Below are 15,782 nucleotides of genomic sequence, written 5' to 3'. Positions count from 1 at the left end.
GGGACAAAGATGGAAGACTGTATGAGAGAGAATATGTCACACATTGACATGCAAAGTAGCCACCCATGTCTTGATATTCATTGGTTCCAGCATGTAGATTAGCAGGGCCAGCAGAGGAAAACTGAAAAGTCCCTAAAGATATGTGGTTTGTGCACACTCCTCCATAAGTCTGCAGAGTGGGTCTGCTTTGTCATTGGAGAGTAACATGTAATTTATTCAAGCAATGCACAAACAGGGAAGTGTTCAACATAAAGAGTGAGTTTCTGAAGCTAGAACTGTAAGCAGAATGATTCTGAGACAAAGCAGGAAGGAAGAGGAATCCCTGCAACTCTCACCAAATCACACAACTTCAGGATCAGGAGCCTCCAGCAGTAACAGTAAAGAAACCATGGCAAGTGAGGTATATCTGGGGTAGCTGGCTAGACACTACTCAGAAGGCAGGACATTGTCAAACATTGCCCTCCATATCTCACTGCAATGTTACAAAGCAGGATAAGATGCTCTTGGGGTAAGGAACCATCAGGGCATAGTAATATGGTGTTTAAATTAGATCATCAGAACTGGTGCATCCTTTGAGATCACACAGTCCAAAACTTTCATTTTACTTATGGGCAAACTAAGACTTTGAGAGGAGAAAACACTAGTTGGCACAGCTCAGGCATGACACTGAGGCCTCTGGATAGCTAAAAAGCAGTGTTTTTGGCTCTACTGCTGCTAATTTAGCTCCTCCTTTAGCTCCTTGGTTACTCTTTAGTAGAAGCTTCCCTCCCTAGTATGGAAAATATAATCCATAAATCTCTTATAGTTCCAATATGATTCAAGAAATGATTAAGATCATTTACAAACATCTGCTGGGCTACAGTTGCATGATTCAATGCACAGACATTAACTTTTAACATTATCATCAATTATCCAGTACCTAAATAATCAAATTAAAAAGACAGGGACCCTTGATTTTTTACCTCCCTCCCCTACTGCCACCCAGTGGCTGCTTTCCTGCTCAGAAGCTGCTACTTCCCTCCTTTCTCTGAAAGGAAAAGGAAAAGGGAAATGCAAGGCCATCAACTTTGTACAAAGGTAGGAGTCTGTAAGGAGAAGGTTTGGTGGAGAGCAGAATGGAATCCATGTGAAAAAGAAAGTTAACGGTTACTTTTTTAAAAAAAATATTTTTTATTATTGTTGTACTGGGGATAAGTTGTGACATTTACAAAAGTTCTTACACTATATCATAGTTGAATCCACCTATTCCACCATTTTCCTTTATCACTCCTCTCCGTATTCCTGGGATAGGTTCAACATGTCTCATTTTCCATTTACATACATGTGTACATAATATTTCCACCATATTCTCCCTCTACACCCTTTCCTTAGATCCTCCTCCTCCCACTGGTACCAACTAAGGGTTACTTTTGACTCCTAGTCAATGTCTTCATCTTGGAGGGACAGTAAGTTGCTGGTAGTAAAATAAAAACTTTTGGCCAAAGCCCTTCCATTGGTAGGTAGGGAGTAGGAAGTGAACAGGCAGAAGAAGAGGACAGAGTCAAAAACTCAGAGGAGTTAAGAAGAGTAAAATCCCAAAGCAACTATAGGAACCAGAGTGTGGAACCCTGACAGCTAACAGGATCTAAAGAAAGTAAGAAAATGACTGCCCTGGTTCTTCATCTTCTTTCAGCAGCACTGAATGCTCCTCAGACAGGAGACTTCAATCAGCTTCACCTTAACCTAACAGATAACCCAAGATGTAGAGAGCAGGACTGGAACCATACCCATTGTAAGATAGCTCAGTCAGTTGTCAGTCTTTCATGAAACAGTTTATAGTGCCTAGTACCCATGCAGAGTCTAAGAAGATCCAGTCTCTTCCCTTTAGTCATTCCTAAAACAGTGGAGAGCTGACAAGTGAATAGTTCATTATAATTCAGCATGAGAGGAATGATGATGATATAGATAATCTCTGCCTTGCTGATAATGGAAAGCTTCATGAAGAGGTGAAGTTTGTGTTTAGTTGATACATAGAAGCAAGTTAGCAGAGAAAAGGTGGAACACACACAGAGTAAGTACCAGATATAAAACCTGCAGCATATCAAATGACATAGCAAGTTCTGAGAAGTATAAACAGTTTGGTATACATGTATGGCTTTTTTGTTTTTTGGTCTTGTTTGTTTTCTGAAGAGGAGAAAGATTTCTGGTGCTGAGAGGAAATGCTGGAGAGGTAGTCAAGGGCCAGGTCATAGAGACTGTGTAAGCTTACTAGAATTAAGATTTCATTGTGAATCTATGGGAGTCACTGAATGATTTAAAGCTGGAGATTCAGGATGATATTTGTGTTTTGGAAAGATTCAGCAACAGAATAGAGAATGGGTGGGAGAATGAGATTAGAAGCTGGGGGATCGTCTGGAACATATTGCAGTAATTCAGGCAAGAAATGACACAGGCTTGAATTGGAGATGGGAGTACAGAGAAAAGTGGATGGATTTGAGTTTGGTTTAGGAAGACAAATGACAGGATTTGAAGATAGATTGAAGGTGGTCGTGAGGAAGGGAAAAAAGAAGACAAGAATGACTCCTAGTTTTGTGGTAGAAAAACTAAGTGCTTAGTGTGATATTTGCTGAGATGAGGGAGACTATGGTAGAATTTAGGAAGGAGCATGACTGATAGTTGGCGGCTGAGTTTTGTGTGACACATGTTTGTGGCACCAGAAAAACTCCAGGCAGAGATATCCAGTAAGAAATTGACAGTGCTGATTTGAAGCTAAGAAGAAAGGTCAAGCCCAAGCTAGACATTTAATATTTACCATTGCATTGGTGGTAGCTGAAATCTCTGGAGTATATGAAACCACTGTGGAACAGTGAGAAGTGAAAGAGGACAGAATTGAGGGATCCCAATAAAGTAGGAAAAGAACTACAACAGACTAATATTATGAAGGCCAAGGGTACAGAGTGCTTTAGATGAGAAGGAGATATCTTGTACAGAATAGAATTCAAGGAAAGTAGAGAATGAAAAATGTTCAACGGATTGGGCAACAAGAAGGTTAGTGGTGACTAGTTTCAGCAGTGAGGCCAGCTCACAGACAGGTGAAGAGTTAAGTGGACAATGATGGCACAAAGCAAGTGTAGGCAGTTGAGCAAAGCCACCCAAGGAGGTCATGTGCAATATGGGCTTTCACTTTGGAGGGACATTGGTGTGTGTGGCAGTGGTTGGTTAGGGCAAGAACATGTGGGGGAACACTCAGGGGGAGGGAAAGATGCACATGGCAACCGACTAATTCAGGAGAAAATGGAAAGGCCTCTTGGTAGGCACAGCACCAGTCAGATGATAGAAGGAGCACCAGCTGTTTACAGGAGGAGAATAAATTGACCTACTCATGGTTAAGACATACGGATTTAGGAATACATGGGAAACACATTTTGTGACAGAGAAGCAGCAGGATGCAGGCAGGAGACAAGGAATTAAGATACCTGGTACTCAGTTTCACATGAAACTCTAGCCTTATAAACTCTTAAGCTAGGACATGGCTTCCCAAGCCATAAAATGGGACAAATAGCCCTTAGTTAGAGGAGGATTCAAACATTTCCTGTTGTTTCATTATAATCCTATTGGATTATGTCTGCTAATGTTCCCTTAGATGCTGTGGGTAATGAGGAGTTCACCTGTTGTATATGAACACCAGAAGGCTGTTAAAACAGGGAAAACTCTGAAATAATATTGAGGAATACTAGGCTCAGAACAAAATAAACAGCTCCTCTCCTCCCATCCCCAACTTCATACAAACACACACTGATAGAGTATAATGCAGAGAGAGATTTCAAATTCAGTAGGGGGAAAAGGGAAGGGATGTAAATGCCAACCTAAAATATTTTGTTCAATCAAATGGCAGGAAAAAATATCAGACAAGAGAGCAACTCGAAAGAAAGATTATTCCATATAGTAAAATCTACTCCCAAGAAAGCAAACTGTAAGTCAAATATTAAATCCAAATCTAGATGTTGAGGGAGAAAATCCCTTTATTTAACACTAGGAACTATGTCATCTTTTAAGTTGTCATTCTCTTAACATAGGCTTAATAAGATTTAACTCACAGTCTAGTGACCTTGGGCAAGTCACTTATCAACTTCTTTATTTGTTGCATACAGACAACAATACAGCCCCTGAGAGAAGGGGCACTATGATGCTTTGGAAATTGCAAAGCAGTACATCCACATTAAGAAAGAGTTTTAACTAGGCAGGGCATACTTTGGAGAAATCAGTTTCAGCCAAAAAATGGGTTGGATTGCAGTTTGCAGGAGTGCTAGGTGTTGTGTAAACATCCTAGTCAGTTTAAGAGGCCTTTGGCAAAGGAAAAGTACACACTGCCCAGCAAGTTATGTGCTCGATGTCTCCCCAAGGCAGGAGGCTGGCCTGCCAAGGACTGTAGCATTGCTTAGCAGTGATCCAACCTTCTGTTCCCCTCCTAGCTAGAGTGGAACAGCTTGAACCCCAAATGGGGCCCACTGCTCAACTAAGGAAAACAGTCTCCAATCTTTCTGACATCTGCACAAAAGGGATACTGAGGGATTGTCCTGCAGGGTCAATAGTGCTGGGGCCAGTTTAAACAATCCTTTTTGGTTATGGGAACATAGGAGGTAGGGAGGGTGACTAAATGGGACTTGGTGGCCTGGGCAGCATTAAGTGTCCATGTTCATAGCTTCTTTATCTATTTGGAAAATAGGGCATTCTTTCTCTTGATTTATAAAATACAGCTTAGTGTGGTTCAATAACCTTGACAAATATTCTCAGAAACTTTAGACTTCACAAATAAACTTTTAGGAATAAGTTTAATTGTGTGGAGTCTCTATCTTTTAAATACTGAAGAGAAAAGTTTGTGCAGTGATACTCCATTTTCCTCCACCCACCCCCCAAATCAATCAGGTGTGTGCAAGAAGAAGCCAGACTTGGGCTTCAGATGTTTGAGCCCCAAATGAGGGCTTCTCACTGAGTAAATCTACCCCTCATCTTCAAAAATCAAAATCTCAGCCTGGGGTTAAGCAACGAGGCCACTGCAGACAGGTTTGTCTGGTGTAGGACTAATGTCAGTTCAGAGACATAAATTTTTTCTACTGTCAAAGGCTCCTGGATTCAACAAACACGTCAGGGTTTCTTCTCAGCTCCCTCATTGTTGGGTCTGATTAGGCATTTCCCACCCCACACAAGCCATCAGGAAATGTTCCTTTGTATCAAACCTCAAATCTCATATATGTTTCCACTTGGATAGGTTTTATTTTTGTTATATCCTTGTAGAGATAAAGTCAATAAGAATCATCACCTAGGAAAGTGGTTAGAGGATATGTCTAGGAAAAGTCACAGAAGAAATACAAACTTCCATGATTAAACTGACATCTAGTCAGGGAATAAGGATGATTTCATTCATCATATTAGCAAAAATACCAAGTGTTGGCAAGGGTGTATAAACATGGGCACTCATGTACGATGCTGATGGGTATACAAACTGGAAAATACTTTGTAGGGTAATTTTCCAATAGTTTTGAAGTTAAGAATGTGGATTTAATAATTCTGATCATTAGTATCTGTGTAGATATGAGGACAAGGAGGTCTGCTCAAATATTTCCATTTTAGCATTGCCATTTTATAAAGTAGCAAAAATTCAGAAACACTCCAAGTGCCCATCAAAAGGAGAGTGGCTGAATTAAATTGTGGAGTAGCAGAAAAGTTCTTAAGGATATATTAAGTGAAAAAAGTGCCTGTAAGATTCACTATGATTATACACACACACACACACACACACACACACAATGATACTATTTTGGAAATAAAACCAGAAAATTAATTAAGATGTACACATACATATATGTGTACATCTCTGATTATGCATAGAAAAAAAACATGAGAGACAATGGTGTCATATGCATGTATGGAAATGTCACAATGAAACTACTTTGTACAATTAATATACACTAATAAGAGAGAGAGAAAAAAATTTTTAAAAACCCAATACAAACAGCCTCTACTTTTTACCAGCTCAGTGACCCTGGCAAATTATTTACTTTCTCAGTCCCAGTTTATCCATCTGTTTAATGGGGACAATAATAAAGTCTAACTGACGAGTTGACTATGAAGCTTTAATAATATTAATAAAAATTCATTATCATAAAAAGAAAGATGGACAATGGTGGTACTGAAAGAACATCTAGGTAAACATTTGACTTGTTCATACTGCTTGCATGTTAAGAATGCACTCATACATTTACTGTAGAATCATTTTTTCTATAATGTTTTCCTGGTTGTAGATCAGAGAGGAAGGCACTGGCCTTGGTGGCTACAGTGAACATTGCTCCCCTCCTCCCCCCCTCCCCCCCACTGGAGGCAGCAGTGGGTAAATGAGTGAAATAAACAGGTGAGAAATCAAAGGACCCAGGTAATAGCCAGGAATCTGTCATCAATTTGCTATGTGACTCCAGGAAGTCATTTTCCTTCTGAGTCTGTTTCTTTTGTACAATCAGTGGGTAAGATGAGAAGTTCACTAAAATGCCTTCCCTTTCTGATATTTTATGATTCTCTATGTCTTTAATGTATAATGGGTCTGATCCTTTTTGATGAAGAGATGGCTTTTTGTTCTCTTCCTTCAAATTCTGGCATAGTTTGACATTTCACTTTACTGCAAATGGAAGATAATGAAAGCGAAGGTGGAGCGGTCACTGTGTTCTCTGTTTGGCTATGTTTCTGAAGGTCTGGTTGACCTATTTATGCTACTACCTTCCTTTGACAAGTGTAAGCTTTTTCGGCTTGTTTGAGTGTGATGAGAGTACAAACACGATACTGGAAGTTGGAAGATCTTAATTTAATAGGGGTGGTAATAAATTCTGGAAATGTACATACATACATACATACATACATACATATATATATGTATACACACAAATTTTTCATAGATTGAGCAATACTTTTTCTAGGTTATTCTAAAGATGCAGGTTTACTCAGTGAAAATCAGAGATACAAATCATCTAGGGGCTATTCATATACAGGGATTGATAGAAATGCTGTGTCAATATATTCTGTTCATTGAAATTTACATGCCAATTTGAACTGTGCATTGTTACTGAGGGATAATATGTTGGCTATGTCACAATATTCTAAAACACATCCTTTCTTTTAATGGAGTATCTATAAACCACTCTTTATGTATAGTTGCCTATATTTTCTGGACTTTACAGCTACCTTGTGCTCTTGATTCTATCTCTAACAAGTAGGGTGATTTTAGGCAAGTCACATCCCCATCTGTAGATAACAATTGGACCACCTGTTTCCAGAGTGGTAGTGAGAAACCAAGTGGATATAAATGAGCTATGAAAATTTGCATGTATCTACAGACATTATCACAATCTGGTTCTGCACAACTTATCTGGCTTTTTGGAAATACTCCAGTGAAACTCTAGGGAAACCTTGGCATTAAGTCAACAAAGGAAACCTTTTCTTGGGCCCTTAGAGACTTTGACCAGCCTAGTTCTGCCTATCATTAGGTAACCAAGGAGTTCCAGCTGGTCCTCTTCACTTTGCTTGTACCATGAGTTCATAAGAATAAATTCTAGGCAGTTTAATTCTAAAGAAAACAGATAACAGTTCCTCTGACTATTTGCCTTTCAACAATGAAATAAGTAACTTACTCTTGCTCCCTTCTCAGGAGAGCATTGACAGCCCCCACTGCAGTCTTGGCCCCCACATGGCTTTCCATAGGACTTCTCTCCCTATTAAAAAAAAGGAAAAAGGAAAAAGTTAGTAGATCATGCGAACCAAGAAACAATGTTATCCCGGGGAATCTAACCTCGAGACATACTACTCCTAATCAAGAAAATTTAAAGTGGACTAATGATTTCATCCAGTGGTGTCACTATTTGAAATAAATAAAAACTCATCTTAAGCTAGCATCCTTTTAGGTCAGGACTATACGTAACCAAATAGTCAGCTTGATAGCTGATTTGGGAACTGTGATTTAAATACTGCCTTATTGATAGAAAAGCCAGTCACAGAATACAAGAGAATTTCTTTACATTTGGCCAGTGTGAAAGCAGTAACTATAACAAAGAACTTGTGAGAAATTCAACTACTAAAAATGTAATGACAGGTGAAAATGGCCACCCATCTCCTTAAGCTCCATTTCCAGTACACCATTCAAATCTTATGGTGACGCTCCCATGCCCGGTAAGTAAGATTCAAGTTCCTCAATTAGCATATCACAGTACCCCTCAAACTCTCCGACTTCATTTTCCCTTTTTCTCTGCTTTATAACAATGGTGATGATAATTATGATGATTACTAAATGAATTTCTACAAGGTCCATCCCACGATGTGGGCATGTACTGACCCTATCCAACTTCATCTCCTCACTCTCCCTGACTTACTCAGCTTCAATCCCAGAGGTGGACATTTATTCTAGTCTTTAAAAAGAAATCAAGCCTGTTCCTGCCACAGGACCTCTGGCCTGACTGTTACATCTTCCTGGAATGTTATTCCCCTAGATGATTTTTTTTATTGCTGGCCTCTTCTCATCCAGGTCTCAGTTCAATTGTCTTATTCTCAGAGAGGCCATTCCTGACTAGTCAGCCTAAGGTGGAACCCAGTTACTTCCTTTGTTATTTCCATTATTAGACATTCTGTTTTCCTGCACTAAAAGAAATCTTCATCTAATTAGGGACTTCATTTTTTTGTTCAATATTATATCCTCAGTGCCTAAAACAGCAGATGGCACTCAAGTAATGTTTGATGACCACAAGAACACAGTTACGATTTGAACCCAGGTCCAACTCACTCCAAAGTCTTGACCTTAACCCCTATACTTTAGTGTTTTGTGTGTTCTCTTGAACAGAGTCTCAAAGTGAGGACTCCAAACTCATGAAAACTGCCATTCTGACCTTATCCACCTTGGGAAAAACCTAAACATAAATTCTAACTAATATCTATAATGAGAACTTTATCTCTGGGATGGATTTAGTATCAACCAACTTTTTGGTTTAATGTTGGCCATTTTTTTTTGCCACTGAGAAAGGCATATTTATGAGCCAGCCTCACACTTAATCATTTTTGCTTCTGTGTACTGTGTGCCTTTCCCTAATTCCCAGGAAGCACTGTGAATTTCTCAGATGGTCTCTTATCTCTTTAGACAATCCCACAATACTTTATCACCACATCTCAGAAATAAGGTAGTGATGGCAGAGCTATGACAAAATATTGCTATTTTAGATTCCAAACACCTTCCTGATATGACATATTTTATCTCTCTTATATGCCTTCGACATGCTAAGTGCTATTGTACACTTTCCAGTTTGCCCTCCATTTTACAGTACATAGGACAGGCAAGTTTTTCATAAGGGTGAGATCAAGAGGTGTTCTGGGAGGAGGAGTCTAGGGGCTGGCAGAGAATAGAGAACAGACAGAGCAACATTAACTTAACTTTTGCCTTTGCTGTCACTGTGTCTGATGTTGAGTACTGTATTTCTTGGGATTATGAATAATTTGTATTTCTTTCTCCATACATTTCTGAATTTTAAAAAACTCTTCAATGAGCATTATAATTAGTAAGGAGAAGAAATAATACATGTTATTAAACGAGAAAAGTTATCCCCTTCAAGTGAGAGGACTCAACAGGTGTTGGCAAAGTTGAAGTGGTATCTACTTGAAGCTATGGCTTATTTCCAAATGTTGTCTTCTTAAGTATCCTGTAAAATTGGGATATAAAAAATAGAAAATAAAAATAAGCACAATTGCAGGGGGAAATTGGTCTATTGTAAACCAAAAGTTTCCAGGTCTCTGGTATAGAACAATGAGGCTGGAGGCCAAGGGGTCTGAATAAGACAGGAAGAAAATAATTCCAATGAAAGAAGCTAAGCAAAACTATAAGGAGAAGACACTAATGTTTCTTAGGAATTCACCAGAACAAGGAGGCAGACAACTTCCCACTAAGCAACAGGAAGTCATCACTGTCTTCTGCCACTGAGGAAAGTAACCAGAGAAGTCCCATTGGCCACAAAGCAATTTCCTGTAATGCCAGCCCTGGCAGTTCTCCCAGGAGTCTTCAATTACAGTGTGATGGGCAGGGTGAAGCAGTGGTTTTCAGGGAACATGACTAGACTAGTCCCTAAAGAAGCCTATGCTCTATTGTGACTTGTCTGGAGGACACTCTAACCCCTGCTTGGCCAGGCCAAATCACTGAGGTCACTCTCATCTCAGAATGCTCTCCACTTCCTCCAAAAAATCCTATCCTCCTTAGATACACAGAAAATTAAAACTGGGATGACCTTGGGAGATCATGTAATCCAGTGGTTTTTAACTCTATCAGGACAGTTTATCATTTTATTGCAATTTATTATTCTCCCTTGCCATCATGAAAAGAAAGTCATAGGAAAAAGTTATAAAAAGATATAAGCAACAATTTTAAAAACACACATAATGCACTAATTATATTACAAAGAAATATAATGAAACAATTTGTATTTCAATATTTAAAATCTCATCCTTGGCTATATAAGAAGACTTAATGAAGTAATCGAGGCTGGCAGCTGTACAGAATCTTCATGAACATGACACCCTGCTGACACATAACGAGTAACACTGGGCTATGGTATTGATGATTCAAATATCAGGAATGTGTAGTCACTACTGCAGTGATTCTCTGAAATGGTAAATAACTCATGGTAACATTCTGGAAAAAATCATGATCTTTCCCATTTTTTACTAGATAACTTTAATTGAGAACAATAAAACCATAAATACTCATTTTAATTGTAAAATGTGGTTATATTCTAGACTCTGTCATAGTTTTCACTTTCATGACTGTCTAGATGTCTTCTAAATGTAGTGTATAGAACATCAATTCTTTATGATGTATAAAACATCAATCATTCAACATTCCCACCTCTTAAGGATGATCCTATGATCATTGAGACAACCAGATATAGTCTCACGATTTTCAAAATACCTTCTAGGGACCAGATACTTCTGTTAAGAACCACTAGTTGAATCCAAATCATCCATTTTACAGATGAGAACACTGAAGGAAGTTACTTTGGCCTGGGTCACATTGATAGTGAATGAACCATAGCACATTTGACCCTAATACCATATTCTTAATATTTCATGTGCCTTAAGGGCACATTCAAGTTCCATTTCTTCTATGACCACACCAGCTTCAGTGAAAAGCTACAGTGCTCACTAAATGTCCTAGACATTGGGCAAGCATCACATGTTGGTATAGGACAGTCTATTGCAATGTCCCTTAGGTGAAGAGTCTTGTTTCTTTATCCAGACAGTAATACCTGTAAGGGAAAATCAGTTTTTCTTTATATATCTCATAGTATTAAAGAGGCAAGTCTATGCTTCTGCTACTACCTGAGGCACTGTACCTTAGTTAAAAGTGCAAGTTCTGGAGTTAATCTGTCCTAGTTTAAATTCTAGCTCTAATATTTCCAAATGGGAGAACTTATGCAGGTGACTTTTATCTCTCTGACACCCTGTTTTCCCACCTGTAAAATGGGGATGGCAACAGTATTTATGGTATATGGTTTGGATGATTCAATAAGATAAAGTATGCAAAACACTGTGGCAATTCATGATATGAACTGTTAGCTATAATTATTCCATTAACATGAACACTAACATTAGCCCTGCTGGACTGCAACACTGCTCTTTCTCTCTGGAGCTGATTATCTCTGGAGCTGATTATCAAGCGAGATGCACGGGTACTTCCATGCCAGTTTGTCTACAGCTGGTGTCTATTCTGACTGGTCAGGATGCCCACTTAGATTTACTTATGTCTGTGTATAGCTGATTATTACATTATTTTTTAATATCATCTCTATCTCATGCATCTATCCCTTTGCTGATGCTGGTTCTACTGTTCAAAATACCTTCCTATCTCCTTTTCCCATTTAACACAAATCAAACTTTTATTCATTCCTCCAAACCTAGCCCAAATTCTTTGTGAAGATGCCACCAAACTCTGCCTCCCTCTTAATCTCAGGTAGAAGTCCTTACTCCCTCTTCTTTGCTGATAATGTTTTGCCACATTTTCCTCAATTTATTTGATCCCATCATCACACTAGGGTCAGGAATGGGAATGTGTCTTATTATTTTCTTTAGTCCTGGCACTAGCAGGTAGTCAAGAAAAGAATGTGAAATAATTATTCCCAGATCAAGTGAGTTTCAAGTGTTAGATCAGTATCACTTAGGATTCTTCCTCTGTCCTTGATTTTGTGAAATAAAGTTACATTGTAGTATAGTTTCCACCAGCCAATACACTTTTCCAAGCATCATCAGTGCTTTCTGCCATGGGTGGTGGCAGGAATGACAATGATGTACAAGGTAACCCAGGAAGCAACAGATAGGTAACAGATGCAACCAGAGTGACAGCATTGTTTGCAAAACCAAGTTACCTTTGTGAGCAATTTTCTCCAGAAGCTTGAGTCGCAGAAGGCTTGGTGTGCAATATTTTACTTTACCATAAATTCAACAAGTATGTACCTACTATGTGTTAGGCACTGTGTTAGATATGGGGGTAAAGGCTGTAGCATATACTCATAAGTGAAACCAAGTTTCCGCTCTCATGGCATTGAAAATCCAGAGAGAAGACACAGACAGACAAATAAAAATTATATACTTTTATCTGATATTATATGTAATGGAGAAAAATAAATCAGGATAAAAGGGATGGTAAGTATTGGGGTCAAGATGTTATTTGATATAGAGAAGTGAGGGAAAACATTGCTTATGAGGTGACTCCTGAACAGAAAAGTGATTCTCAAAGGGACAGTTCTTGGACTAGCATCATCAAACCTGGGAATTCATTGGAAATGCAAATTCTTGCCCCCCCAGATCTACTAAACCATAGACTTTAGAGTGGGACCCAGCAATCTATGTTTTGTCAAACTCTTCAGATGATGCAGGTGCACACTAACACTTGAGTGCCCCTGCTATAACAAATGAGAAAGCGAGGTATGTAAATAACCAGGGAAAGACTCTTCTGGGAAAAGGAAATAGCAGTGCAAAGACAGTAAAGAGAGATTATGGTTGGTATTTTGGCTGAACAGCAAGAAGGCCAGAGTGCTGGAGTAGAGTGAAGAAGGGCAGTGGAGTAGATGATGAAGCCAGAGATGGAACAGGGGCAAGACCATATAAAATTGTATAGACTACTCTAAGAACATTACCTTCAGAAAGTCATTAAAGGGTTTTGAACATACGAGTGACACCAACTGATTTAATTTTTAAGACAGCCACTCTACCTGCCATGTGAAATCTACTGAGGCAATGATGAAAGCAGCTAAGCCACCTAGCAGGCTGTTGTGGTAGTCCAGCAGAAGAATGAAGGTAGCTTGGACTAGAGGAGAAGTTGTAGAATCTGAAACAAGTGAAACGATTCTATATATATATATATAAACATATATATATATGTTTGGATTTTTCTCTTGTGGTATTTAAGATGGACCCCAGGGACTCACACATGCTAGGCAAGCACTCTCCCTCTGTGCTGCACCCCCAGTGTTTCTCAAAACACACACACACACACACACACACATTTATAATATATTTTATCTACTGGGAATTAAGCTCAGGACTTTGTGCTTGCTAGGCAGGCACTCTACCACTTGAACCATACCTCCAGCCTTTTTTGTGTTGGTTATTTTTGAGATACAGTCTTGCTTTAAGTGCTTCTCTGCATAGCTGGGATGATAGATGTGCACCACCATGCTCAGCCACCGGTTGAGATGGAGTCTCATGAACTTTTTGCCCAGCCTGGTCTCAAAGTGTGATCCTTCCGATCTTTGTCTCCTGAGTAGTTAAGATTACAGGCATGAGCCACTGTACTAGGCCTCAATATGTTTTGAAAGTAGAGCTGCTAAGATTTGCTGATTGTGATTGCGATTAAATGTGGAATGGGATTGAAATAAGAGAGCAAAGAATGACTCCAAAGTTTCTGTACTAAGCAATTAGAAGGATGTAATTGCCATTTATTCAGACAAAGAAAACACTTGGAGAAGCTGCGTTACAGGGCATCAGGAATTCTTGTTCTGAGATGCTTATTAGACATCTAAATGGAGAAGTCGAGTAGATAACTGATTATGGAAATGTGGAGGTCAATGGGGGTGGCTAGCTTGGAGATGTACATGTGGTTTCCTAGTCAGCATACACTCAACTGTGTTTCAGCAAAAAGCCCACATTCTCAATGACTCATGACATCATGATTTTATTTCTCATGTCACAATCCAATGGGGGACAAGTAGCTCTCCTTAGTGTATTTCTTCCAACAATGACTTGTGTTTCCAAGTTGCCTTTCTCCAGCAACTCAAGCATCTCAGATGTTGTATCTGCTCTTGATTCCTCCTGACTAGAATTGATGCACTGCTTGTGCTCATATTCCACTTAACAAGAACCAGACATAGTAAACAATGTAACACCATGGAAAATGGGAAAGAATGGGGATAATTTGCTAAGCACCATCTCTGCCAATACTATTATATAAAGTCATAAGACTAGATGTGATCACCAAGGGAGCAAAATGTCGGTAAAAGGAAGGGAAGGCATTCTAGAAAGGAGCATTGAGGCACATCAATGATATGACAACATGAGAAAGCATCAGGTAAGGACTCTGAGAAAGTAGGGCCAATGAGACTGGCAGAGAAACAACATAGAGCAGGGTTCTGGGAAGAAAGTATTTCAAGGCGGAAAGAGTGATAAAACTGTGTCAAATTGTTGAGAGGCCAAATAATATGAGGTATGAGAATAGACCAATGGATTTAACAATGTGATGACCTGGATCACAGAAAATTTGGTGGCTTAGTGGGGTTAAAAGTTGGATTGCAATGGGTTCAATAAAAAGTGGAAAGCAAGAAACTCTAGAAATTTAGTAAAGCCAACTACCTCCAAGAGTAAAGGGAAGGGGAGAAGTGGCACTGTAGCTTGAGAGGGATAGGATTGACAGCATGGCTTTTTTTGAGATTGGAAATATTGGTGTATGTTAGTATTTTGAGAGAAAATATGTTGACACAGAAGAGGGAGGACAAATTGTTGGAGGTGATTTTAAGCAGTTTAGAGAGGGTGTTATTTCACATAAGTTTATGGAATGCCCTTAGATAAGAACACAGAAAGTTCATCCACCAAGACTGATGGGAAGGCAGAATATGTGGGTCCAGATGCAGGGAGGTTGGTTGATGTGGTAGTGAGAGTGTGTAGAAATTCTCTTCATTATACTTCTCCTCCCAGTGAAACACGAATCAAGTTCATCAGCTGAAAATAAGGACAGAGGGGAGATACTAGAGATCTGAAAGAGACAAGGTGTGAAATAGTCAAGCAAGGGATAGGAGAATGAATCCATGACCTAGGGAAAAGTGATAGGAACTCAAGGCAGTTCTAACAGCCCACTTGAGATTGATGGTCATGCACTTAAAGGAATATTAGTTATCAATATTTTGAAGTCTTTAGGCTTGTTCAGTCATATGGGTACAGATGCCTATTAGAGGATAAGTAAAATCTGTCAGGGTTGGTTTGCTAGGTGAGAATGATAAAGGAAAAGAGAGACAAGGGAGCAAAGGACTATGGAAATAAGTGATTATTGATGTACCATGAGCTAGGCTTCCTAAGGAAGGAATTGAGAACAGGTGGTACATAAAAGGCAGTAAAAAAGGTAGCAGGATCAATGGGTGATTGAGCCTAGGGGGTGGGTTGGAGAAATGTGGGGATTTTAGGAGTGTGATTGTGTCTCAGAAGAAAGAAAGTGTGGTAGTATAAAGAAGCTAGGGCCTGTA

The 15,782-nt window shown here is 39.2% G+C and overlaps 1 protein-coding gene across 2 annotated transcripts in view; it reads right to left on the bottom strand.

Annotated features, from left to right (window-relative positions):
• The window catches only part of Col4a6 (collagen type IV alpha 6 chain), a 287,170-nt gene that overhangs the window by 149,999 nt on the left and 121,389 nt on the right, over nt 1–15,782 (bottom strand). For both annotated transcript variants that reach the window (XM_074063552.1, XM_074063553.1), the window contains exon 3: nt 7,656–7,736. In XM_074063552.1, the coding sequence (XP_073919653.1) occupies nt 7,656–7,736 (81 nt within the window). The remainder of the gene's footprint in view (nt 1–7,655; nt 7,737–15,782) is intronic.

Source organism: Castor canadensis, chromosome X (genome assembly GCF_047511655.1).
Source record: "Castor canadensis chromosome X, mCasCan1.hap1v2, whole genome shotgun sequence".
In the NCBI taxonomy this organism is placed as follows: domain Eukaryota; kingdom Metazoa; phylum Chordata; class Mammalia; order Rodentia; family Castoridae; genus Castor; species Castor canadensis.
This window is presented reverse-complemented; position numbering and strand designations above follow the sequence as displayed.